At 38.0% G+C, this 25,616-nt stretch overlaps 1 protein-coding gene across 1 annotated transcript; it reads left to right on the top strand.

The window, feature by feature from the left end:
- Nucleotides 1-601: 601 nt before the first annotated feature.
- Nucleotides 602-25,404, top strand: P3H4 (prolyl 3-hydroxylase family member 4 (inactive)). Its single transcript, XM_083377203.1, has 8 exons — nucleotides 602-1,251; nucleotides 17,063-17,212; nucleotides 19,369-19,540; nucleotides 20,511-20,639; nucleotides 21,331-21,476; nucleotides 22,524-22,607; nucleotides 22,992-23,136; nucleotides 23,565-25,404. Exons 1-8 carry the CDS (start codon nucleotides 658-660, stop codon nucleotides 23,576-23,578), a joined length of 1,434 nt encoding a protein of 477 aa, XP_083233329.1. The 5' UTR covers nucleotides 602-657; the 3' UTR covers nucleotides 23,579-25,404.
- The last annotated feature ends 212 nt before the right edge of the window (nucleotides 25,405-25,616 follow it).

Below are 25,616 nucleotides of genomic sequence, written 5' to 3'. Positions count from 1 at the left end.
ACATGGTTGGATGCCCATTCAGAAAAAAAGAGAAGCTGAAAAAGAGTGACTTGTCTGATTAATCATGTATCAACCTAGAATCTCCTATCATTCCCAATCTGCATTGCCAAATGACATTATAATCTAACACACTTAAAGATGGTTCTACATCTTCAGACTTCTGAGAATATTGACTTTCATCTTGTTTTCTGTCATTGTTTCTCTTACAAGTGGCTTGCTTCAGTTTTATATTTATTTTAACTGTTCAATCTTATTTTGATTTTTTTTAAGAAAAAGTGATAGATATTTCACACATTTTGTGTGTCTTCCCTGAAGCCTGAAGAAAGTTGTTTTGTTTAGTGCATTTGGGACTAAAGTGCACTACGATTTGGCTCATAATGAAGCCAAACAATCACCACATTTTCCCTGCTTCGTTTTACTCATGGAATTAAAAACAAAACACACCAGACGTTTTTCACCTTTAAAAGGAAAAAAAAACATACTGGAAGTGGCCCTCTCGTTTAGTGTAGTAGGAGCTATATGAGAGCGCGCTTAAGACCCTGCGGAATCCAAATGGGTTTGTCCCGTCTGCCTTCCCCCTGCTTCCCAGAGACTCCTGATGGGCCTCCAAATAGCTGGTCTGGTTAGAGGAACAGAGTCGCCGGCCGCAGGGACGGCATGGAGCGGAGACGAGGGGGTTTCCTACTGCCTCTCCTACTCTTAATAGCGTCGGCGTCTACAGTCGGCGCGCAATACGAAAAATATAGCTTCCGCGGGTTTCCAGAAGCTGAGCTGATGCCTCTGCAGAGCGCATACGCCTATGCTTTAGAGCAGTACGAGGGGGAGAACTGGAGGGAGAGCATCCGCTACTTGGAGGCGAGTTTGCGCCTTCACCGCTTGCTCCAAGACAGCGAGGCGCACTGCCATAAGGAATGCGCGGGGAGCGAAAACTTAGACGCCGGCCCACTTTTTGCAGAGCTTGCAAAGGGCGCGTGGAACAGCCCGTCACCTTCGGAGCTTCTGAAAGGCGGTTCACTTCCAGAGCTTGAAGACAGCGCGGGATGCGGCTTAAATACTTCAGGGGGAAAGCCCGGCGAGTGGCTCCAGGACCAGGAGATGGAATTCTTCGGGCTCGTCCTCCAGCGCGCCTCATGCCTGCGGAGATGCAAGGGCTATCTTCCTGTCTTTCAGCTCACCTACCCGCCGACCGAGACTTTGCGAGACTTTCAGCGGCGCACTCCTTACCAGTACCTTCACTACGCGCTTTTCAAGGTGAGCGTGGGATTAGGTAGGTTCGCGCGCTCCGGCACGCGCATGCAGAAGCATTGTAGTAAGTATGGACGGTTCCAATGAGGCATTTGCTTAGTTCTTGATGATACCGGAAGCTTAATACATGCTTTGGCATTTAGTTTCAGTGCAAGCAGCTCTAGGTTAACGACGGTAATTGGAACAGGCAACTTCATAACTAAGCAACGTAATCTTTAAGACACCACGTGGCCGTCATGGGTTTACCTTGTCGTCCTTAAGCATGACATCTGATGATGCCGACTTGCAATTTTACTGCCGGCTTCTCCATTGACTCCAGTTGGCTTTAAGGTGTGCAAGTGGCAGTGATGGGACTGCAGAAAGCTGCCATGACTGAAAATGTTTTCTGGTTGCAAAGCTCCCAAATCTCCACCATGTGACTGTGGGAATACTAAGGGAGTCATAAATGTGAAGGCCAGTCATAATGTTACTTTTTCAACATCATCTTAATTCAAATAATTGGTAAGAGAGGCACTTGTTAAGTGAGGATTGCTGTACTAGGGTCATTTAAGAATAGACAGAAGTACTCCTGAAGTTCTCCATTTTCTATCTTATTAGGGTGACCACAGATAATCGACTTACGGCCACAGTTGCACCCAAAATTTCTGTTGTTAAGTGGGATGGTTGTTAAATGAGTTTTACTCCATTTTGCCACACTGTTAAGTGAATCACTGCAGTTGGTAAGTTAGTAAAATGGTTGTTAAATGAACCTGGCTTCCCCATTAACAGTCAGAAGGTTGTAAAAAGGGGATCACATGACCTTGGGAAACAGAAACAGTCATATATTTGAACCAATTTCCAAGCATCTGAATTTTGATCACATGATTATGGAGATGCTGCAAATGTTGTAACTGAAAAATAAAGCTGATGTGTTAAACCAGTTCTTATCTCTTTTAAAAAATAATGCAGTAATTCAAAATGATGCAATAATTCTGATTTGGGCAAACGTGAACTCCATTTAACATGTAGGATCCACCCTGGCTGGGTGCTGAAAGAAAAGAAAAAGTGATCAATTTTTCTTCCTATTTTTTTTTGTTGTTATTAGGATTGAATGTATGCTTTCGTTTTGTTTTATCTTGTTTGTTTTACTGTCTCGTATTTTATTTTTTATGATAAAATAATAAATAATATTTTAAAAAAGAAAGAAAAAAAATGAACTCCAGGGGGCTCAGGGTTATTCTGACTTAACAGTGCTCTGTTGTCAGTGCACAAAAGTCTGCATAAGAATATAGTACATTATTCCATATTAATCTTCCTGTGAGGCAGCCATTAGAGAAGCCAGAGTTTGAGCTTGCTCTTAGCATACATAATACATTTTTCATCACTTAAATCTCTTCAAACTCCGTGACCCTTCCAAAATACATGTTTTATGGAGGCATGATCATGAATTATGTACCTCTTCCATACTGAACAGCCTTTCCTTTGATAGCATGCTTTCCAAATGAAACTAAAAACTTCTCTGGAATTGAGGATCTACATGGGGGTGGGGAGCAGAGGTATCATGCTTATGTCAGCCCAGGCTATTTTCCTTGTTGGGTTTGAAGCCCTTTCCTTTGGCTCTGTGAAGCAGTCATTTTCTTCTTATCTCTTTCTAGCTTCTTGTGTAGCTTCATTTGCCAGTCAAAATAGGTGCTTTCTTCTTTCCCCCCCTTTCTCTTTTCCATCATGGTACCTTCTGAGTTCAAGTGATTTTGAAGAGCTCTGGCTCTTTAAATGTGGAGGAACCAGAAGCTACTAGTCTTTTCAGATTCCTTCTCCCTTCTTCCCTCTCTCCCTCTCCCCCTCCCTCCTCCTTCCTTCCCTCCCTCCCTCCTTTCTCGATGCAGGAGTTCTTCTATATACCAAAAGCATTTAATGCCACGTCTCTCTGGTATACAGATCCCTGACTTTCTCAAATGGACATACCATAGTGAGAGAGCATGAACAAATGAGTTTCCGTACTCATATGACCCCTCCCTCCCTCTCTGTAAAGTTAATTGATTTTTGTTGAATTCAGAAGCCATTTACTCTTTCTTAGCAGAAAGTCATATGACAGTTATGGGAACTGGTGTTAAATGCACATGAGGTAGGAGGTTTCCCCAAGGAAGAAACTGTCAAATGAAAATTGCTTTTGTGCACAACGCAATGAACATCAGTCGTTTTGTGCATGTTGGACTGCTTGTTTCTTAGTCTTTCCCACCCAAGTTCTTTATTCTTATTCATATTGATATGTGGTGTTATAGCAATAACACTTAGACTTATATACCGCTTCACAGTGCTTTGCAGCCCTCTCTAAGCGGTTTACAGAGTCAGCATATTGCCCCCAACAATTTGGATCCTCAGAAGAGTCAGTCAGCAGAATTAGCCTGCAATCTAACCACTGTGCCATCATGGCTCTTGGAGAATTATTATGGGGTTACGGTTACAGGGAAATCCATCTTACTTTCAAATGTTTATTGTTTTTGTTCTATTATGGATAGTAATTTCTGTATACATATGAATCAGATTCTCTGATCTGTAAATTTTGTTTTGCACCTAGATGCACACGGTGAGCTGTGGCTATTTCATCATCACTTGTGTATGGTTTACAAGTTTGTGCCATTATTATTTGTTTGTACACCACCTTCATTATTTTTACAAATAACTCAAGGCAGTGAACATATCCAACATATCTTCCTCCTATTTCCTCCACAATATCAACCCTGTGAGGTCAGTTGGGCTGAAAGAGAATGACAGGCCCAAAGTCATCCAGCTGGTTTTCATGGCTAACATAATACTTGAATTCACAGTCTTTGCTTTCTAGCCTCAGGCCATAACCACTAGATCAAACTGACTCTAGTTTGGTCTAGTGAAGAGGGCACATCACCGTCCCATCTCACCTGTCCTGTCTGGGAGATGGAGCATGAGTATGTGTGAAGGGACCTGAAAGATGGTGAACTATGTGAGGGCAGACAACGCTAGAGGAAACTCTGGTGAAAGTCTACAGCAGGCCTTATATGCAAATCAGCCATCCGATGTGGGTATAGGATGACAGACTAGTCAAACCATCTAGTACCAATAACTCCAAAGTTTCTCTCAGGATAGCTGGCACTTGTGGGCATAAGGCCTCTGCAGTTTTATCCAGTCGAACAAGGTTAGAGTTTTTGGAGCGGAAATTATGTCAATCTATTCTTAGACTTTAAATGGGTAAAAAGCCCAGCTTGCTGGCCATGTGAGACCTAGAGGGCCACTTTTGGTAGGGCCTAGCCACAACAATACAAATATCCCCTAGCTCTAAAAGTTTTAAACTTACACAATTTTTGGGAGGCATTCTTAATATTTTACGTGTCAGTGGGCATTGATTAATATCCATAGAAAAAAGTTATTGAGGTTTAAATGAATTTGAAATGTCAGATTTTCAGGTGAGGAAGACTCATCTCTAAACCAGGGAAAATTCTCACTTTAAAAGAAAATGAAGCATTCCCCCCCCCTCCATCGTTTTTACTTGAATTGCTATGCCTCCCAGTCATAAGTTGAATATACAAAGAGTTTATATGTTTACAGGATATTAATATAAACTATATATTTAAAGAGTTCTGGAATCTGTGATACAGTCTGCCTTCTTCCTCTGTGTAAAACACACACACAGAGTGAAAGAAAGAGACAGACACTATTGTTTCCTTTTGGGGTAAACATTCAAATCACAGCAAGACAGTAAGAATTAGTAGGCAAAATAAATTAAAGGCATGAAATGTTGTTTCTTTACAACAACCCTGGGATGTAAAGTCCAAAGTCATCCACCTGGGTTTCATGGCTAAGGTGGGACTTGAACCCACAATTTCCTGCAATCTAGCCTAGTGCCTTGATCTCTAGGCCAAACTGGCTCTCAGTTAGGTGAAGATCTCAGTGAGGAGAGACTCTCAGGTAAGGATAAGAGGGAAATTTGTGATTTTGGGTTGGGTTCCCCTCTCTTCTGCTACTCCTAGTCCAGTCAACAATAACCACTTCATATAAGACTATTTTGAGAATGTAAATACTAATACAAGCATTCTTTCACATTATATTCTTAATAACTCTTCCATCTTTTTGCAGTAAATACTCTCAGTTTTACTAACTGGTTGTCTATATTATGATTGGGAAAGCTAAAATAATATGCTGAGAGTTCCATGCTTAATTTTCATTCTTTGTTATCAATATACCACACCTCTGCAATAACTTAGTTTGTCACAGCCGATATTAATGCTGAGTACATCATTTTTTAAAAAAGCTCCTACTCAATGTTTATGGTATAAAGTTTAAAATTATCAGATAGTGCTCACATGTCATCTTATTGAAAGTCTCATAAAACAGTACAAGGATACAAACAATGTAAGAGCTTCATAAATAAAAATAAGAACAGCATCAAACCAGATGGATTATACCCCAAGGTTCTGAAGGAACTGGCAGATGTGATTTCAGAACCACTGAACTATATCTTTCAAAGATCCTGGAGCACTGGGAAACTACCAAAGGACTGGAAAAGAGCTGATGTAGTTCCCATCTTCAAAAAAGGGAAAAATAGATCCAAGAAACTACATACCTATCAGCCTGACCTCAATACCTGGGAAGATTCTAGAAAAGATAAATAATGAATCAGTGAACACCTAGAGGCAAACAAAGTCATAACCAAAAGCCAACATGGGTTTGTCAAAAACAGATCATTCCAGACAAATCTTATTGCATTCTTTGACAAGATGACCAAATTAGTGGATCAGAGAAATGCTGTGGATATAATTTACTTAGACTTCAGTAAGGCATTTGATAAAGTAGACCACAACCTACTACTAGATAGAAAACCTACTAAGATAGAAAAATATGGGTTAGACAACATCATCATCAGCTGGTGGTGCAGTCCTCAATGGAACTGCATCTACATGGAGGGAAGTGTGTAGTGGGGTGCCCCAGGCTCTGTTCTGGGCCCAGTGCTCTTCAACATCTTCATCAGTGATTTGGATGAGGGGATAGATGGAGAAGTCATCAAGTCTGCAGATGACACCAAGCTGGCAGGAATAGCCAACACTCCAGAAGATAGGCTTAAGATACAGAATGATCTTGACAGATCTGAACACTGAGCACTATCTAACAAAATGAAATTCAATGGTGAAAAAATTAAGCTACATTTAGGCAAGAAAAACCAAATGCACAGGTACAGTATAGGTGGTACCTTGCCCAATAGTAGTAACTATGAGAGGGATCTCGGAGTCCTAGTTGACAATCACTTAAATATGAGCCAGCAGTATGCTGCAGCTGTCAAAAAAGCCAACACAGGTCTAGGCTGCATTAACGGAGGGATAGAGTCAAGATCATGTGAAGTGTTAATACCACTTTATAATGCCTTGGTAAGGCCACACTTGGAATACTGCCTAAAGTTTTGGTCCCCACAATGTAAAAAAGATCTTGAGACTCTAGAAAGAGTACAGAGAAGAACCAACAAAGATGATTAGGGGACTGGAGGCTAAAATATATAAAGAACGGTTGCTGGAATTGGGTATGTCTGGTTTAATAAGGGACGCGGTGGCTCAGTGGGTTAGGACACTCAGCTTGTCGATCAGAAGGTCAGCAGTTTGGCGGATTGAATCCCGAGTGCTGTGTAACAGAGTGAGCACCTGTTACTCGTCCCAGCTTCTGCCAACCTAGCAGTTCGAAAGCACGTAAAAAGGCAAGTAGAAAAATAGAGACCACTATGGTGGGAAGGTAACAGCGTTCTGTGCGCCTTTGGCATCTAGTTATGCCAGCCACGACCACGGAGATGTCCTCGGACAAGCGCTGGCTCTTCGGCTTTGAAACGGAGATGAGCACCGGCCCCTAGTGTTGGAAACGACTAGCATGCATGTGCGAGGGAACCTTTACCTTTTACCTAGTTTAATGAAGAGAAGGACTAGGGGTGACATGATAGCAGTGTTCCAATATCTTAGGGGCTGCCACAAAGAAGAGGGAGTCAGGCTATTCTCCAAAATGCCTGAAGGCAGGACAAGAAGCAACGGATGGAAACTAATCAAGGAGAGACGTAACCTAGAACTAAGAAGAAATTTTCTGATGTTTAGAACAATTAATCAGTGGAACAACTTGCCTCCAGAAGATTTTTAAGAGAAGAATGGACAACCATTTCTCTGAAATGGTAGGGTTTCCTGCCTAAGCAGGGGTTTGGACTAGAAGATGCTTTTAAACTCTGTTATTCTATTCTATTCTATTCTATTCTATTCTATTCTATTCTATTCTATTCTATTCTATTCTGAAAAATATGAAAATGAAAACTAAAAATGACATTTTAAAATTGGGGAAAGACTCTTAAAAATGTCTTCAGTCATTTTTAGAACATCAGCAAAGGAAGGGGTTTACCTTAATCTTGAGAGCTTTCTGTTCTATGGCATTGGTGCTGCTATTTTCTCTTGTTGACATGAAAGTCACACTAGTGTTAATTGGAATAGATGGTCATGCATATAACTGCAAATCATAAAGGATAATATCAGTCAAAGCCAACACTTTATTTTGTATCCAGAAATTCATTGGCCACAATAAATTAGTCATTTGCTCTCAACGCTAGGAGCCAGAATATACATACGCCACTGTATTTTGTACCAATTATATTTTCTGAGTAATTTTTAAGTGCAGCCGCAAGTAGAGCATATTGCAGCTGTCTAGCCGGATATTTGCCAAAAGTATATATTAGTGTGCCATCATCAGATGTATCTTTGTCATGTGCCACCCATCACGGCCTTGGTCAGTCAGTGCTTTCACATAATATTTTTTGGAAATAGAATGAATAGATTAAGTTACCAGCCTTAATAGTAACCTGCCACATATAGTGTTTCAGTTTGGCGGGTTGAATCCCAAGTGCCCTATAACAGAGTGAGTGCCTGTTACTCATCCCAGCTTCTGTCAACCTAGCAGTTCAAAAGCACGTAAAAATGCAATTAGAAAAATAGGGACCACTACGGTGGGTAGGTAACAGCGTTCCGTGCACCTTTGGCGTCTAGTCATGCTGGCCACATGACCACGGAGACATCCTCGGACAAGCGCTGGCTCTTCGGCTTTGAAACGGAGATGAGCACCGGCCCCTAGAGTCGGAAACGACTAGCACGCACGTGCGGGGGAACCTTTACCTTTACTAGTTGTAAGGACAAAGCTGATACATTTGGGCATATTTTGGCCAGTATGTAATAAGTGCTATCGAAACCCAATGCATGCTCATGCTATTCTGTGCAAGCCAGGATCTCTAATTTAGAAATTGTCTTGCAAGCCAACATACATGTCCTACAAGCCAGAGTACAAGCACCATGCTGATACACATTCAAAATTTAAAATAGATTTCTATGGACTTCATGAATTTCAGCCAACATGTCTACTAAAATAGTATGCATTGAAGCATCAGACATCTGGAAGCACTATGTTAAACAATGCTGATCTAGTTTATGACCATACAGAGAAACTCTGTTTCATTTTTTTGATAAAATTTCCATACACTCATATAAATATATGAGCACATTTTGCAATATACAAAGAGGGAAATGTCTCCTTTTTTTTCTTCAAAGCTGTGGTTTAATACTGAGTCATTCTGATAAAAGGTAAATTTATTTGGCTTTCTTGCCATGTTCATAATCTGTTGAATGAACATAATAATGAATTTGGGGAAAAACAAGCAGACTAATACAAGATAGAGGAAGGTATTTAAAATGTTTGGAAAGCATTTTACAGCACCTAAAACAATACAGAGGAACATTTTTAAAATGCGCGGAGGGAAGAGAAGGAAATAAATTAAAATATTTAATTTTTTTAAAAAACTGACTCATTTTACCTTTAAAGATCTTGATGCCCAGATTTATCTTAGAAAAGTAGTAATTTCAGCCATACCCTGAAATTAGTATCCTTTACTCAAACTTTGCCTCGTGATAGATTGCTGCATGACAGTCCTACAGTGTTTTAGGAAGCCATGTTCAGATGAGAAATTCAAAGCCATGGTTACAAAAGAGTGGTCTTAAAGGAAGTCTCAATGATTGAGATATATTTCTAGTCCCATCATCTTTGACATCAATTGTTGTCAAGAAATCCATGAATATTGGTATGACGAGGACTTGAAGAGATAGCTAAGGAAGGACTGATGTGCACATACCGCATATACAAAACCCTTCGCAGCCTCCCTGCATGGTTGACGGAAAACAGGTCAGCACATAGAAGGCTGCCTCTGTGTTCTGCTCTACTGAGGTTTCTTTCTTTGCCTGGAGCAGATGAGAGACTTCCAGACACAAGCCTTCCTTTCCGCAAATAGCATGGCATCCTGAAATTCTAAACGATGATGACAGAAACAGACATTGGTGGGGGCTGGAGAAGCTTTACTGGTGAGATAATTCATTGGAGGCAAATATTTCTCCAACATGTCTGGGAGAGACTGCAAAGCAAATTTTGGTAGCAGGCAAATGACTTCAGTCATAAATATTTTGACTCATGATACTGCCTCAGAGGTTCTCAGTGTTAATGGAGAAACAAATCAGCTGGTGAAAAGGCCAGAGTATCAGGATGGTTCCTGGAATCTATTGCACTGTATTACTATTACATATGGAATTTTGCATTCTGAGAATCTGTGTTTGCCCCCATTTATTTTTCAAACGAAGGAGGCAGTATATTGCTTATGGTCACTTTACTCCAGTGTCCCTGGGGAAAAAATTAAATTAATAGTCCACATCCTTCTTCACTACCTTGTTCATTCAAGCTAGTGCAAAGTTTTAATTACACACCATTTAATTACTAGGCAGTGCATAATAGATGCTAATCTTATTCTTCTGGTCTTAAGCAGACCTCTTAGGAATGATCTCCAGGAAAATTGTATGCCACAAAGCAGTCTACAGTTCTCGTCTTACAGCAGTTCACTTAGTAAGTGTTTGAAATTACAGTGGCACTGAAAAAAGTGACTTACGGCCGTTTTTCACACTTAGGATTTTGCAGCATCCCCATGGTCACATGATCAAAATTCAGACACTTGGCAACTGACTCATATTTAGGACTGTTGCAGTGTCCTGGAGTCACAATGATCCCCCTTTGTGACTTTCTGACAAGCAAAGCCAAAGGGGAAACATGATTCATTTAACAACCATGTGACTAACTTAACAACTGCAGTGATTCACTTAACAAGTGTGGCAAGAAAGGTTGTAAAATTTGGCAAAATTTAACAACTATCTCACTTAGCAACAGAAATTTTGGGTTCAATTGTCATACGTTGAGGACTACCTGTAGCCTAGTTTTCCCCGTTTTAGTTTACTTATCCTTCTATTTACTGTGGTGTATATGCTGTTGCATTTCAACAGAACTCCTTTGGCCCCTGCAGACAAAATTGTAAAATGATGATTATACAGAAATATTGTGCTAATTATTGCTGTTTATCTTCCAGCAGCCATCACTTAGAATTCTTAGAAACCTAGTCACTATTTAATTTAATTTATACAAAGTGAATATGTGCAAACATGAAATTATACAGAATTAGATTTGTTACATAAGAATTTTCAATACTTCAATAGTTATTTTTATTTTATTTTTCAACTCTATAGCTGCCTGTCTCAAACAAGTGACTCTAGGCAGTGAACAGTCATAAAACAATTATCGTAGAAACAATTGTGACATGGTACAAAAATAAATATTTATGGCAGCCAACAAAAGTTGTCTAGTTAAGGAAACAGGCTCTTCACACACTTGGGATCCCAGGACCCAGCACAAAACCAGATCTATAAGACCTTGCAAAAGGCCAACTGGATCAAGGTCATCTTCAGTCCTGAAGGGAGAATGTCCACAGGACAGGGGCTACGAGAGAGAAGCCACTTCTAGTCCCTGCCAGCCAATATTCCTTGCGACTGAATATAAATTTTGAAAAACTGCAAATACAACACTTTTCATTAGTATAAATCATACAAGTACAATAAGGAATTATAATTACCTTCTGTTCAAACCCTTGAAGATCCATTGTTATTTAACAGATCATTGAAACATTAGCATGTTAAGACTTTATGTTAAGAGAAACATAGATTTTGGGTGTGGTACAAGGCTATATATAGAGGTATAATGCAAAAATGGTTTTCAAATTGAATTAAAGTCTGCCAGATTGAATACAAAGTTATTTTGGATCAAGGCAGGGGTTCCCAACCCTTGGGCTGTGGTATGTTTGGAACTGAGCTGCGAAAGTGGTGGATGAACATGCATGAGCAGCTCCACTTCTGTAAGTAGCAAGCAAGCGAGCACTTGCACAGCTCCATTTGTGCAAGGGGTGGGCACATGTACACACTGTTTGCACAAATGGAACTATGTACGCTCGTCCACTGTTTGCGTGGAACTATCCCCTCTCTCCCCCCCCCCACCAGTCCGCAAAGCCAGAAAGGTTGGGGACTGCTGGATTAAGGCATACTTTCATAACCTTAATTAGCCATTCATCTGCAAAGGAATTATGCATACTTTCAAATAAGAAGCATAAAATGTACTTGTGGCAGTAACCACATATAAAATGCATTTGGCACACATGTTATATTTTGCTTAGCAATATTTAATTAAGTTGGAAAGGAAATTCAGCTGTTAGATTTTATTTGTTTATAAGTCATTTTCCAAAATTGTTGAGCTTTTCAAATTTGCCACAACATATGAAAAAGCAATGTAACCTGATAGTTTAGTTTTCAGGAGTTTTCATTTTAGTGATCAATACTAAATATATCAGCATATGTCAGCAATATGTATCAGCAACACTAAATATATAAGTATAATATTTAGTATAAATTTAATGTTTTCTTCCTTTGAAAATCTCACTATTGTATATCAATTATTGTGCTTAAATTCTACATTTTAAATAAAAGTAAAATAAGGCAAAACAAGGCAAAAATAATTACCAAATGTGGTCTAGAAAAGCAGAAAGATTTTGATGGAAATATTAATATTAAATAGTTCTTTACTATTTATTAGGTTCAGTAAATGCTCCAAATTTTGTGTTATAAGATTTTTCAGATTCAGTCAAATCTGTGAGTGGTCCCCTTTTTTATTAATTCTTTGGAAAGTGTTGAAATCAGTCAGTTAGTTATGACTAGTCTGAAGAGAAAATAATTTCATCTTCATTTTGTAAGCAATTAAATATTGCAATCTTTGCCATCTTTCCAGTGAATGAATTTCTTTGTGCTCTCCTCTTTATGAAAATAAATACTTAGTCCTGAAGTTAGATGTTTTAAGTCTCTGCTAATTTTTTCCTATATTTAGTCCAAATGATCAACGGGCTGCTTATTGTATAATCTCATATGAGTTGTTTGTTTTTGTCTGCATCAATCCTCATTTATTTGTGCAAATCATTTGGGAGATCTGCTTTCTCAGTAGAAATAAATTAATAATAAAATGATATAATCCAATTTGTAATTTTGATTAACTAATTAATATAATTTGAAAATCAGAACTACCAGGCCACCTTGTTCTTTTACTACCTGCACCACGTAAAGTCTGTTAATTGTTTCTGCCAGTCACATATTTTATATTTTAATTGGAATCATTTGGAAGAGAAAATCTTTGAATAAATCTTTATTATTCAGATTTTTTGCTAAATTTGCTAATTTAGTTCCTGAAATTTGTTTTCTTTACACATTTTCTTTGCCAATGATTACTGATAAAAATATAGAAAGAGACAGAGGACAAACTTCTCCTCTTCATTATGATATATTTTTGTAGTACACCTCCCGCACATTTACAATCATCTTGTTTTTTTTCCTTCATAAATACTCTGTATCCATATGAAAGAAATTTTAACTACAATTCATTTTCTTCAGAATCGTAAGAATGAAAGACCAATTCCAAATTACCAAAAATTTTCTCCACACTAAGTAACATTATTGTTGCCTTCTTGTTTGTCAATAACATTCAAGATATTTCTACTGGAGTATGTCATGCATCTCTTTGGAACAATTCCAGTCTGATCAGGATGTACCAATTCAATTAAGTACCATTATTTCTCTGCAAGCATTACTGTAAAAAAACTACATTTAGTAAGAAAATAAGTCTATATGATGGATTGAGTTGTTCCCCTCTTTCCATCCATCTCAGAGGGATGGAATGTTCTTTCCTTCATCACGTTGCTGTATCTAACTTATTGCCTGGGTTACTGGTTTAATCAAAATGTATTGGCAATTCTTGTGGTATATTGTAGAGATGCCATCAGGTTCTAAAGCAGGGATGTCAAATTCAATTTCATTGAGGGCCGCATCAGCATTGCGGTTGCCCTCAGGGGGCCGGGTGGGTGTGGCCTGTGTGGCCTACTGGGTGGGCATGGCCAGCTCTACATCGTTCGCATCAAGGGTGCCTATGGGGGCCTGGGCAGGAGTGGGACATATCTGAGGGTCTCTGGCAGGAGGTGGATCTCTGGGCCAGGGCCAAGGCAGTGGGGGCCGTTCCCTCACTGTTTCCAGGATGGCTTTGCGGGCCGCATGAAACCACTTCACGGGCCGGATCTGGCCCCCGGGCCTTGTGTTTGACATGTCTGTTCTAAAGCTTTGTTCAGTTTCAGTTTTTGTATTGTTCAGTTTTATCTTCTATTGTACATTTAGATTTGTTGTGTTAGTCTGTTAATTTCATGCTCTTCAATCTTTTCAGGTGTCTGTAATTTAATTCTAATTATTTTAGAATTGTGCTTCAGCATTGGTTATTGGATGAAATTAAATGTAAATATTTTACAAAGTTTGTTTTCAATAATTTGCAGTACAGTACTCATCCATTTATTTATTGTAAATTAATGTTTCTTGAAGTTCATTTCAATATTGTATCTTATTTTTTCAATGTTTTAATTTATTTTATTCTAATTATGTTAAAAGTGTGCTCAGCTTTGATTATGGACTATAATATATAATTATTTATAATTATAAGTTATAGTTAGATTTCCATGGGCATTTACCTCAAAATTCCTGCACTGTTTTTTTTATTTTGGGGGAAATATCACATATAAATAAACAAACAAATCTCTAAATATTATTTAAAATAGGAATAGTGGATGGCTGCAGCCAAGTCATCTTTTTGGAATCTTCCTACTTGCCTTTTTCCAACAACAATCTTTTTTGAGAAATCTCCTATAATATCCTTTAAAGGTTTCTTGTGCCTGCAAAGATTGGCAGTCTTTCTCTTTAAAGAAAGAGCATACAGTAGTGGCCAAAATTGTGGAAACCTTTTGGGAAAAGTGTACAGTAGAAATGCCACCTTTGGTTAAGTTTCCACCAATTTTTCTTCTAATTTCTTTATAACTGTAGCCTTGTTCACTTAATAATACTATTTTACATCGCTTTCTGGGCAACCGGTCAATTCTTTTCACCATTACTTTAATTTTATTACGTTTTACAAGCTCACCAAATGAAAGGAGAAAAAAAACCCACCAACTTGATAGCGATCACATAACACACTGACAAATGTCCTCCTCTCAGCTTCAATACATGACATCAATAACTGAATCTTACTGTGATCTGATTGGCTTATTGCCAAAACAAGATGAAACCTGATTGGCTCTCTAAACACTCATGCTCATTGGCTACAGTCAGATGAAGGAAAGCTACCTGATATCAACCTAAGCAAGTTGTTCTTCCTTTTTTTGGTTATTTGGCTATAACCTTTCATAGAATACAGTACAGATAATTGAACAAACTTTGTTGAATTACATTCTTGGTTAAATTATCTTTCCATTGATATATAATTTTATAGTACTACTCCCCCCAAAAAAGTGGTGTTGTTAACCATCAAACCTCAAAAGTACACTTTTCCCAAAAGGTTTCCACAATTTTGGCCACTACTGTAACACCAATGCTCACCTGAAAAAAAGAAATAATATTTGAGAACTATCTAGGAAAATCCCCCAAATTAGAACAAAGACTTTTTCTCTTTTAAAATCTACTTGTCTTGCTGCTGAAATTTTAGTGGGTGTTGATATGATCAGAGCAAAACCAGATTACTGTAGGTTAGATAGGCTGATTAAACACTTGCTGACTAGATGGTTCTGAGAAATTAAATAGCTCCTTCTTGTTTGAATCCAAACAGGATTAAAATTAAGTTCAATATTAATATTTCAGTCTCCTGATCATTCTGAATTGCCCTTTTATATTTTTATAACCTCTTGTTTTGAGTATTTTATTCAGAGCAACATAGCATCTACCAGCTGTTGATCCCACTATAGCTTTATAAGTTATAAGTGTTACGTGTCTATCTCACCACAATCAAAAAGGTCAAGGCAATTGACATAAGTATACATACATATCTCCAATTTTATTTTCTGTTTTCAATTTCAGAGAAGAGGCGAATAAGGGTGGAAGAGGGATGAAAGTCAGTTTGATGAATATAAAAGGCCTTCTCTATAATTGCACAAAGTGTGAGAGATTCATTGATTAAATGAACATTTGACAGTTGCAGACAGCACTCAAAAATGACCTATTTATATAAGCCTATGGCTAATAGGCTGAGCTCAGTTTAATGGATCATACCTTATGCAAGTCTGATCAACTTTTCACTCTTTGAATGGGCAATTGACGGTGATTAAACTGTGAGGTGTGAAATAAAATATTATCCATGCATTTTTTTTATCCAGCAGCTCAAGGTAGCATACTAGTCCTCTCTTCTCCCATTTTCTCTCACAATAATCCTGTTAACTGGCTGAAGGTAAAGTTTCATGTCTGAAATTAGGGGGTTAGGGGACTGGAGACTAAAACATATAAAGAATGGTTGCGGGAACTGGGTATGTCTAGTTTATTGAAAGAAACGACTAGGGGTGACATGATAGCAGTATTCCAATATCTCAGGGGTTGCCACAAAGCAGAGGGAGTCAAGCTATTCTCCAAAGCACCCGAAGGCAGGACAATGGATGGAAACTAATCAAGGAGAGAAGCAATCTATAACTAAGAATAAATTTCCTGACAGTTAGAACAATTAATCAGTGGAACAACTTGCCTCCAGAAGTTGTGAATACTCCAACCGTGGAAGTTTTTAAGAGACTGGACAATCATTGTCTGAAATGGTATAAGCTAGGCCTAGGGTTAGTCCAGTACACACTTTGCCTGAATATCCCAATGAGAGTAGAGGAGCTGGCTTAAATAAAATGTATTTAAAACAGATATATTAAGTTGCTTTTAATAATTGCTACAGCTGTGAAGATACACTTGCCAGATAGTTAGTGTTGGACTGGTATCAAAGGTACTCACCATTATTATTATTATTATTATTATTATTATTATTATTATTATTATTATTATTATTTATTTTATTATTCTGGAAGGGACCCTTCCAGCAGCATAATAATAATAATAATAATAATAATAATAATAATAATAATAATAATAATAAATTAAAGGTGAGTACCTTTGATACCAGTCCAACACTAACTATCTGGCAAGCATATCTTCATAGCTGTTGCAATTATTAAAAGCAACTTAATATCTATGTTTTAAATACATTTTATTTAAGCCAGCTCCTCTACTCTCATTGGGATATTCAGACAAAGTGTGTACTGGACTAACCCTAGGCCTAGATCATTTGATTGATTTGTGAAATGGCTTGCTGCTAAAATACTTGTGACAACCAGTAGTGGATATTTGTGCTGAACAATTAGCTTTTTGGAACTCGGAAGAAAACGCTTGCAATTAAAGTTCTTTAACTCTAAACATATGCCTTTGCAATAGACTCCACTGAGTTCTGGTGAAAACAAAAGAATAAAGTGGGTTCCAGAAGCCTAAAGTCTGTCTAGTCCTGCTTTCTATATATATATATATATATATGTGTGTGTGTATGTATGTATATTTTTTTCCAGGCAAATAAGGTTGAGAAAGCTGTATCAGCTGCTCACACATTCTTACAGAAGAATCCCAAGCATGAGATGACCCAAAAGTACCTCAATTATTACAAGACTATGGTGGATGTAGATGAGTACCTTGTAGACTTGGAAGCACAACCATATGAGGTACCTATTTGGAGTATTATGGAGAGGAAAATGTATCCCCCTGATGGGGCTACATTTGGAAGCTTTAAGAGTTGCTAGATCAATTAGCTCTATAGGGTCTGCAGGTCTCTTTGTAGTAAATATTTTGTTAGTTAGTTTTAGACTGCCAAAGTCAACTAATTAATAAATTATTAAATACCCATGATATATGGCCTGGACTGAGGGGCTTTAAATTTTTAAATTTTTAACTTTTTGGGCTACTAATTGTTATTTAATTTTATTTTAACTCTATTTTAACTTATATTGTTTTTTAACTTTGCCCTGTAAACCGCCCTGAGTCCTTCGGGAATAGGGCGGTATATAAAACCAATCAATCAATCAATCAATCAATAATAAATAAATAAATAGATAATAATTAATTAATTAATATAACAGTATCTAGAAGCACTCTCTTTCAACCTGCTACCAGAAAATCAGAAGGTGTAATATCTATTGGAAGATTGTACTACAAAATAGAAACCATAACAGAGATGTATCTCCTTCTAGCTTCTGCCCACCTAATTTCACAATACTGGAGAAATACTAAAGAAAATTCCTCAGTTTTGTATTGAATGGGTTTGTTTTGGTTGAAGGAGATGGCCCTGAAACCATATAGGCCTTGATAATCTAAGAACAGCACTTTAAGCCATAGCAACATTACTTTAAACCAAAGCAAGCTACTGACCCAGAGCTCAGTTGTAATATGCTTATAGAGTCTAGCTGTAAGGTAGCATGTAGATCACTATATTTTGTAATAGTTTCTGTGTCATTTTCAAAGACAAACCTGTCTAAGCACATTTCAATAGTCCAACCAGGTAGCAATAGGTTAAAATTGTGAGACACTGCTATTTCAGGTAGGTTAATAAAATGCCTTCTGGTTATGGCCTCCACCTACCTATTTAGCAGTAGTTGTGAGAAGGACCCTCAAATCATGCACATGCTCCAGGAGTAATTCCATCCCTTCATGCAACATTATCAGAGCTAGCAGAGAACCTCAAGGAACAAATAGTAATTGCACTTGCTTAAATTTCACTTCAGCTGGTTCCTACCTATCCACACTCTTGGAACTTTCTGATGTTGGAATGAGATTTCAGCTGCATTGTCAGAGTGGCCCAGAGTGATGATACCTCACCTGAACTAATGGATAATTAATCCCAAGTACTTTGTGTAAACATTAAAAAGTGGTGGCAACAGTATCAAGCCTTATATGTATTCCACATGTAAGCCACTGGGGCCAACTTCTCCTCTGCACCCATCAACTAGAACTGGCTACAAAGGAAGGAGTGAAACTACTCAAACATAGTGCCTCCAATCCTTACAGAGAGTTTAGAAGGATTTCATGGTTGATAGTATCAAAGGCAGTCAAGAGGTCTAATAGGAACCTACTCCCCATATCTAGATCCCAATAACACCATCAACCAGCATCACAAATACAGATTCTTTCTCATGCCCAGTTTTGAACCCCAACTGATTAGGGGCTCGAGAATCTCTTTCTTCAGCATATAAAGTTGCCAAAACTCTTTTAGAGTCCAAAAAGAAGGTTGCAGCAATCATCAAACAAAATCAACAAAAACATGGTAAAGATAAGCCTAATGTGTATTAAACATGAAACAGACTGGTGTTGGAGGATTACACTTCAATGCTCTTTTTTGTATGTCTTCCTGTCACATGAACTATATGAAAAAGTCATTTTAGTAATCTTTGCTTGCTAAATTGATGTCTTCCACTCTATATCAGCCTTCCTCAACCTGATGTCCTCCAAAAGAGCTGGAATTGCAGTTCCTGTTGTGGAAGTTGCAATCATCATAAGCACAAGGTACCAAGTTGGGGAACGCTGCTCTAAATATTCAGGGATGAATCAATTCAATTTTATGGTGCTGATGATCAGTAGAAGGGATTATTAGATAATGTCCATGACTGGTTTTCCTGCAAATTGTTCTGAGGGCTGCTGGTTTTCCATGTGGCCCATGAAGCAACCTTGTGTAGCTTGCCAGCATTTTTTAAAATAACAAATTGTCAGTTTAAGAAATGCAGGAACTAGAAAGGGGGAAATTATTAATTTAAACTTAAGATTAAACAGTTAAATAAAAACATAAATCTATATACTCAACCTGTTACTTTCAATTTATTCTTTGCAGACGGTTTTTGTCAGAGCAGTGAAGCTTTACAACAGTGGAGATTTTAGGAGTAGCATTGCTGACATGGAGCATGCACTGTCCAAATACTACGAGGCGTATGAAAATTGTCTAGCTGGCTGCGAGGGTAGCTATGAGCGCTCTGAATTTAAGGATTTCTATCCAGCCATAGCAGGTAAGGGCACCAGGGACAGATCAGCTATCATACATATGCTGATCCACTGTCCGTTTTGTTGCTGGTATACAGTTTGAGATGTCAATTATGCAAATGAATAAAATTATTTCTCCTAATTTTAATTGGTTTTGGGTGGGACAAGGATTGTCACGGATGCAGGATTTAGTATAGAGTTATTGCACAGAGTCAAAAAGATACTGCAGAATTACTTCCACTTCTACAGCATTCTTAATTCATTTGCATACAGAGCTGTTCTCACACAGTGATATACATTTTAAAAATTTGCATTGTTTGTTTTGACCTTGGCAATCATTTTCGTATCTGCAAAATTTCCAGTACTACCCTATGCTTCCTGACCTGTTGTTTTTCCAGAGAGGTACTTCTGAAATATTACTAATTCTCCCTTACTAGTCCTAGCACCTCTTTCTCTAAATAAATACAGCCTTGTATTTGTTTATCACTTCCAAAACAAGAGCCCTAATCAACTGTGTAGAAGAGAATGGTCAGTTGCATTCACTGACAAAAAAAATGGGATAACTTCATAATATTAAACATGTGCAAATGCAATCTTGTCTTATAAGAGTCAGTATATTAATATATATATATATAAAGTATAAAAAGAACGAAGGGGTTTTTAGGACATCTAGATGAAATGAAAAATATATTAAAAATTTGGAAACACTGGAAGTAAGTTTAGTGAGAACATCAAAGTTGTTAGAGAAGCTAACAAGAAATTATGGCTGCTTCTATATGGAAGCCCTATTGAATATGCTGATCACTGAATCCACATAAATATGAATGGAATTGGGATGCAAAAGTTGTTTCTCTAAGTGATGGATTAGTGACTTGGCTGGCTTTCTTTCTTTCTTTCTTTCTTTCTTTCTTTCTTTCTTTCTTTCTTTCTTTCTTTCTTTCTTTCTTTCTTTCTTTCTTTCTTTCTTTCTTTCTTTCTTTCTTTCTTTCTTCCCAGATCATTTCGTTTATGTCCTGCAGTGTAAAGTGGACTGTGAAGTTGACCTGACCCCAAATGTAGGTGGCTATTTTGTTGAGAAATTTGTGGCTACGATGTATCACTATCTTCAGTTTGCATACTACAAATGTGAGTTCTTGATTTGATTTTGGAGGCTTGATTTAAGGAGAGGGTAGGATTTCAAGCAGTGCCATCTTGTGGAAGCACTGAGTCTAAATATACTAGTTTGAGAGAGGATAGGACAGTAGACATTTTTCCAATTTCTTCCTTTGCCTCCCATCCCCTACTACGGTAGAAGAATTTCTAGGTTTGGGGTTTTTTTGTTTTTGTTTTACAAATTGAACAACATAATGTGGTCTGTAGCAAGAACATAAAACCTGAGGCTTGGAAACCAAAAAGTCAGAGTGCTCTTCCATCTGGCCTCATCTATGTTGTCTGATAATGACATTCCAAAGTTTTTCTAGCTGTACCTAAGACCTGTTTTTTCAGCTTGTGAAAAAAAATTATCTTACTGAACTAAAGTCCCCTTTCCACGTTCAAAAGTTCTGGATGGCCACATAGCCCCTAACCTGGGAAAACTTGCATTAACTCTAAATTCTTCCTCTTTCAAGAAAGTGCAGCAATTTTTCTGAGTACATTGTGATTAAAATTTGATAAGGCCAATAGAGGTTAATATTACTTTTAGGCTATATTTATAAAGACTTACTATTTGGGAGAAAGGCTATTTTTCCTGGGGTTTTTTTTCCTTCCCTCCTTTTTTCCCCATGTTGTGCTTAAGATGTGTCTCTCCCACTAATCTGGTATATTATTCTCTGCACAGTGAACGATATTAAGAACGCAGTACAGAGTGTAGCTAGCTACATGCTCTTTGATCCTGGAGATGAAGTCATGCAGCAAAACCTGGTTTATTATCGTTTCTACCGTGAACGTTGGCATCTGGAAGAGGATGACTTCATCCCACGACCAGTACGAACAGGAATGGTGGTTGGGTTAAAAAATTACTATATTGTTTTGGCTATATATTTTGGCTGCAGTACTGGGGGGCCCTTTTACAGTATTCCAGGGACAATGTGATTTTCTAGGTTTTTTCCCCTTGATTGTCAAAGACATAGCTCCAAACTCAGGGGGGGCGGGAAACCTAGTATCAATCTCACCTCTCTCCTGAACTTGTAACAATTAGCCTTCACATCTAGTTATTTGAGAATCTATAAAAGGAATGCAATGGGAGCTGGGGAGGATGAGAGATTGAAGCATTGCGAGTCTGCAGAAATGTTGGAGGGCCGCATAAATGTTGCTGGTCTCATTTTCTGGTTTCTGATATTGGGGCTTGATGAGTTTGTACTTCAGTGGGATAAAGCAAAGTAGATTGTCCAGTATGGCTTAGAAGAGTAACCACTTTGGATTTTGGATAATTTTTCTTGTTGTAATAAAACAAGCCCCTGTTACAAAGAGCTTTTGAAAACTGCTAGAATGGCAGTCAACAGCAGAACAAAGAGAAGCAAGGGTACCAGAGGATGGAAGTGAGTGAAAAGAGTTTGATTAATTGATTATCACTCAAGAGGAAAGAAGACTAATAGTTTGTGGGAAATGTGAAATTTGAGATAAGCAGAAAAATATGATACTGAAATTTCAGTAACTGCCAGCAAACGTGGTCTGCCATGGCCTCTCATTTTTTTTATTCCATATTGATACTGCTATATCAAATGGAAACTTTGTCAGGAGAGTGCATGTTAGATGTATTTCTAACTATTCAATTACTTTTTCTCATGCAATGACCTCATTGCTCCTGCAGCTTTACAACTGGAAGTATCCAAGCCCTCAGACCACAGGATTTGCAGCTGCAGTAATGTCTAGAGCTGTTCTAACTTTGAGGCTAGACAAATGTTTGCATGCTTGAGTCTACTTGGTAGATTGTAGCTGGCACCAACACTGTCTCCAATTGTATAAAGTACAAATATTGTTTATTGTTCTCTCACCTGTTCTGGCTGATTGTTTTCTCTCTGATATTCTTAGGAGGCCTTGCATTACCATAACTGGACATCCACACAGAAGAAACTCTTGGAGTTTGCCAGGCAATATCTCCAGCCAGATGATGAGGTGAGAACTTGGGAGACAGGTAAAAATGTGATAAATTAAGAGCTAGCTTTTGTCTCCTTTAGTCCATCTTTGCCCCACTAATTTACTTTGAGGATGGCAAGTACTAGATAAGTCTACAAGACAAAAGGGAAATATTTTATTTTCAGATTTTCTCAACTGGAAAGAAAAGATTTGGCTTGCCATTGGGGTTTTGAGCTTCTACCTGGCATTACCCATACCACTATTTTCACGAATAAAGGCTAGAAACTTGCTAATGGTTTGTTTGTTTTTTTAATGTTGGATTCTGTACCAAATAGTCCATCTGAAACAGTCCATCTGCAGAAGATGGAAGAGTCTAGATTCTTGATTGCTTTGCTTCTGACTAGTTCTTCTGTCCTGCTTCAGGGAGAGGTCGATGAAAGCGTCAATGGGGTAATAGAACCTGCATTGCCATCTGATGCAGAGTTTGAAGACATTGGGGACTATGAAGAGGGCTTTTTGTCTGAATGGTGGCAGGAGCCCAAATCAAAAGGAGACAAAGGTGACGAAGGTATTGACCACAAAACTGAAGGACTGATTGTTCACTTCCATTGCTCATTCTTGCCTGTATCTCCTACACTGTGTTTCATCACTGTTTGTTGTCTCATTTCCCTTGCATGTCTGTTTTTAGTTTGCTCATATTGAAGTGTATCTGTCTGACCTTTTGGCTGCAGGAGCTCAGTTCAACTTTTTTTCAAATTTCATGTATGCACAACTGTTTCTCTTCTTGTCTTCTTCCTCTTTCAGTGTTCTGTAATTTGCCATTTATTATTGTGAATACTAAATGGTTCCTGCAGGAGGCAGCAATGAGCAAATGCAATTTTTTCATTGATTTTCCTACTGGTAGTGGTGGATAATGCCTGGAAAAGATATCCACACACTGTCCCTGTAGAACGGCTGCCGAAATGTATTTTAATCTCCTTTGTTCTTTGTTCACAGAGAGACTTGATTGAGCAATATGCTTCCCATAATATCTGCAGATGAAGGGGAGGCATTTCTTGGACATACCAAAGTAGACTTGGAACTGGCAAGATGCATTTTGATATGATTCCAACATGTTCTGTGCCTTTTGAACCTCACATACCTTAATATCTCCAAAGACCGGGAAAGTTCCACCAGCAGAACCTCTGTGCAGAATAATTAGGTCCACTTCTTCTCCTGCAAGTGGATTGGTAAAACAAGAATAGCTCTGATCCAGTCCAGGAAACCTTCCCGCTTCCCAGTGGAACCTCATTTCTAAAAAGTACTGTGAATGGGCTTGGAATAAAAAAAAATCTCAACACAAAGGACTAAGAAAAAGCCGGTGCTGCACTTATTTCTGGTTTTATATATTCTGCTTTGTGACCTTGTATATGTTGGGAATCAAAGTTCTTACTCATATATGAAAGCACTCACAAGTTGTGTTTGCATAACTGGATTTTCCATATTCCAGATTTTCATGGGATTAAATGCCCTCTTTGCCCAAAGGGAGGACAATCCCAATAATTAACTTTTAAGTCTGTGTATAGCAGAGAAGTTATAATCTATCTGCAATGTCCTGGATTCTTTTCACTATACCCAATTTAGTGGGCTACAAACACAAAAGAGCCAACAACAACATAGGTCCCTAGACAACACACACAAACATCCACACTATAATTGCTCTCAGACAAAAGCAATGGCAGTGTTATCATGTCTTCTCTTCTCCTGCCTTATTGGAAGGGCTCATTTTGGGAAGGCAGGATCTTTCCCCTCTGCAGTTTTGATCTTCTCTTTTTCTCTCTTTTCCCTTCCCATCTTACCATCATTTTCTGTCTTTCCTGTTACTGTTGGGAAAAGGGAGGTGTAAATGTGGTTTATGTGGTTCTGCATATGAGAGTGGTTGGTGTGGTCATCATATGCATATGGGAAATGAATTAATGTTATAATATATTATTTTACTTGACTAAAGTACTTAGCAGTTTTAACTGATAATTTATTTTGTAGTCCTAGCCCTAAATTTCTTTGGAGCAACTTTTGATCTGTGTGTATACACACAAGCACAGTTGCATGCTTTCACATGTAGGTGTACAGATGGATAGGAGACTGGCCAAATAGGGGACCTTTGCAAAAATTGTGTGTGTGTGTGTGTGTGTGTGTGTGTGTGTGTGTGTGTGTACTACTTTCCCTTTTGTGTCCAGGAAGTAAATCATTCTAAATTAAAGATTAACTTCCTTTTAAGTAAATAAAGTTCAAACAGTCAGATCTTTCCTCTGAAAGTAGGAGTCAGTTTCTTATACAAGAAACATGAAAAGTGAGCATGCAGAAATACAGCTTGAGGATGAGAGCTCTGCACTTTTAGAACTGGGGACATATTCAGCTCAATAATTAGCTTTCAGGACTAGAGTTGCTTTAATGTCATTCATGTGCAAGTTTTTACTTCACTTACCCATAAAACTTTATGTATGTCACTCATCCCACAAAACTGGGCAATAGTTCTTTCTACTGTTACTATTTTTTTATGAGGGTGAAAATGCTTGTAGGTCAGCTGCAAATCTTCTAACGTATCCCAGGCTCTCCTTGTGTTCAACCTTGCCTTGGAGCTTTTCAAGAATCAGACTCCCAAGACGCTCATGTTCTCCCCACCTGTGCACTGCAGTTAATGGGCTATTCTTTAACTTTTCTGAAAGCAGTGGCATTTTAAAGCAATTTCATCAAGTGATTTCTTTTTTACATTCAAAGAGCTGCCTTTGTTTTTCAGTTAATTTAAACATTGTACTTTGTACAGATTTTTTTTATTAGTTATAGCTATATTTTAATAAAAATCTCTCCTAATCTGTCTGTCTTCAGGGTAGGTTTTTGCTGCTGTCATCCAAAATATGTGATATTTTCTTCCTTGAGATACTGAGAAAGAATTCCTTTGTAATTCCTGAAAAAGGAACAGTTCTGGCTGGGAAACTCTGGATGCTAGTCTAGTAACATTTGGAGAATGTCAGTCTGCATATGGACAATTATTCATCATGATACAGATGG

The sequence above is a fragment of the Vipera ursinii genome (genome assembly GCF_947247035.1).
Source record: "Vipera ursinii genome assembly, chromosome: Z".
NCBI classification, from domain to species: domain Eukaryota; kingdom Metazoa; phylum Chordata; class Lepidosauria; order Squamata; family Viperidae; genus Vipera; species Vipera ursinii.
Note: the sequence above shows the minus strand (reverse complement) of the source record. Positions and strands in the feature narration are given on the sequence as shown.

What these genes read in the sequence shown, in the direction of transcription:
- P3H4 (XM_083377203.1), top strand. Translation starts at nt 658, where the DNA reads ATGGAGCGGAGACGAGGGGGTTTCCTACTGCCTCTCCTACTCTTAATA. An exon ending in TGGAAGCACAACCATATGAG is followed by an intron (nt 17,213 to 19,368) that starts GTACCTATTTGG and finishes TATTCTTTGCAG; the next exon opens with ACGGTTTTTGTCAGAGCAGT. An exon ending in TTTCTATCCAGCCATAGCAG is followed by an intron (nt 19,541 to 20,510) that starts GTAAGGGCACCA and finishes CTTTCTTCCCAG; the next exon opens with ATCATTTCGTTTATGTCCTG.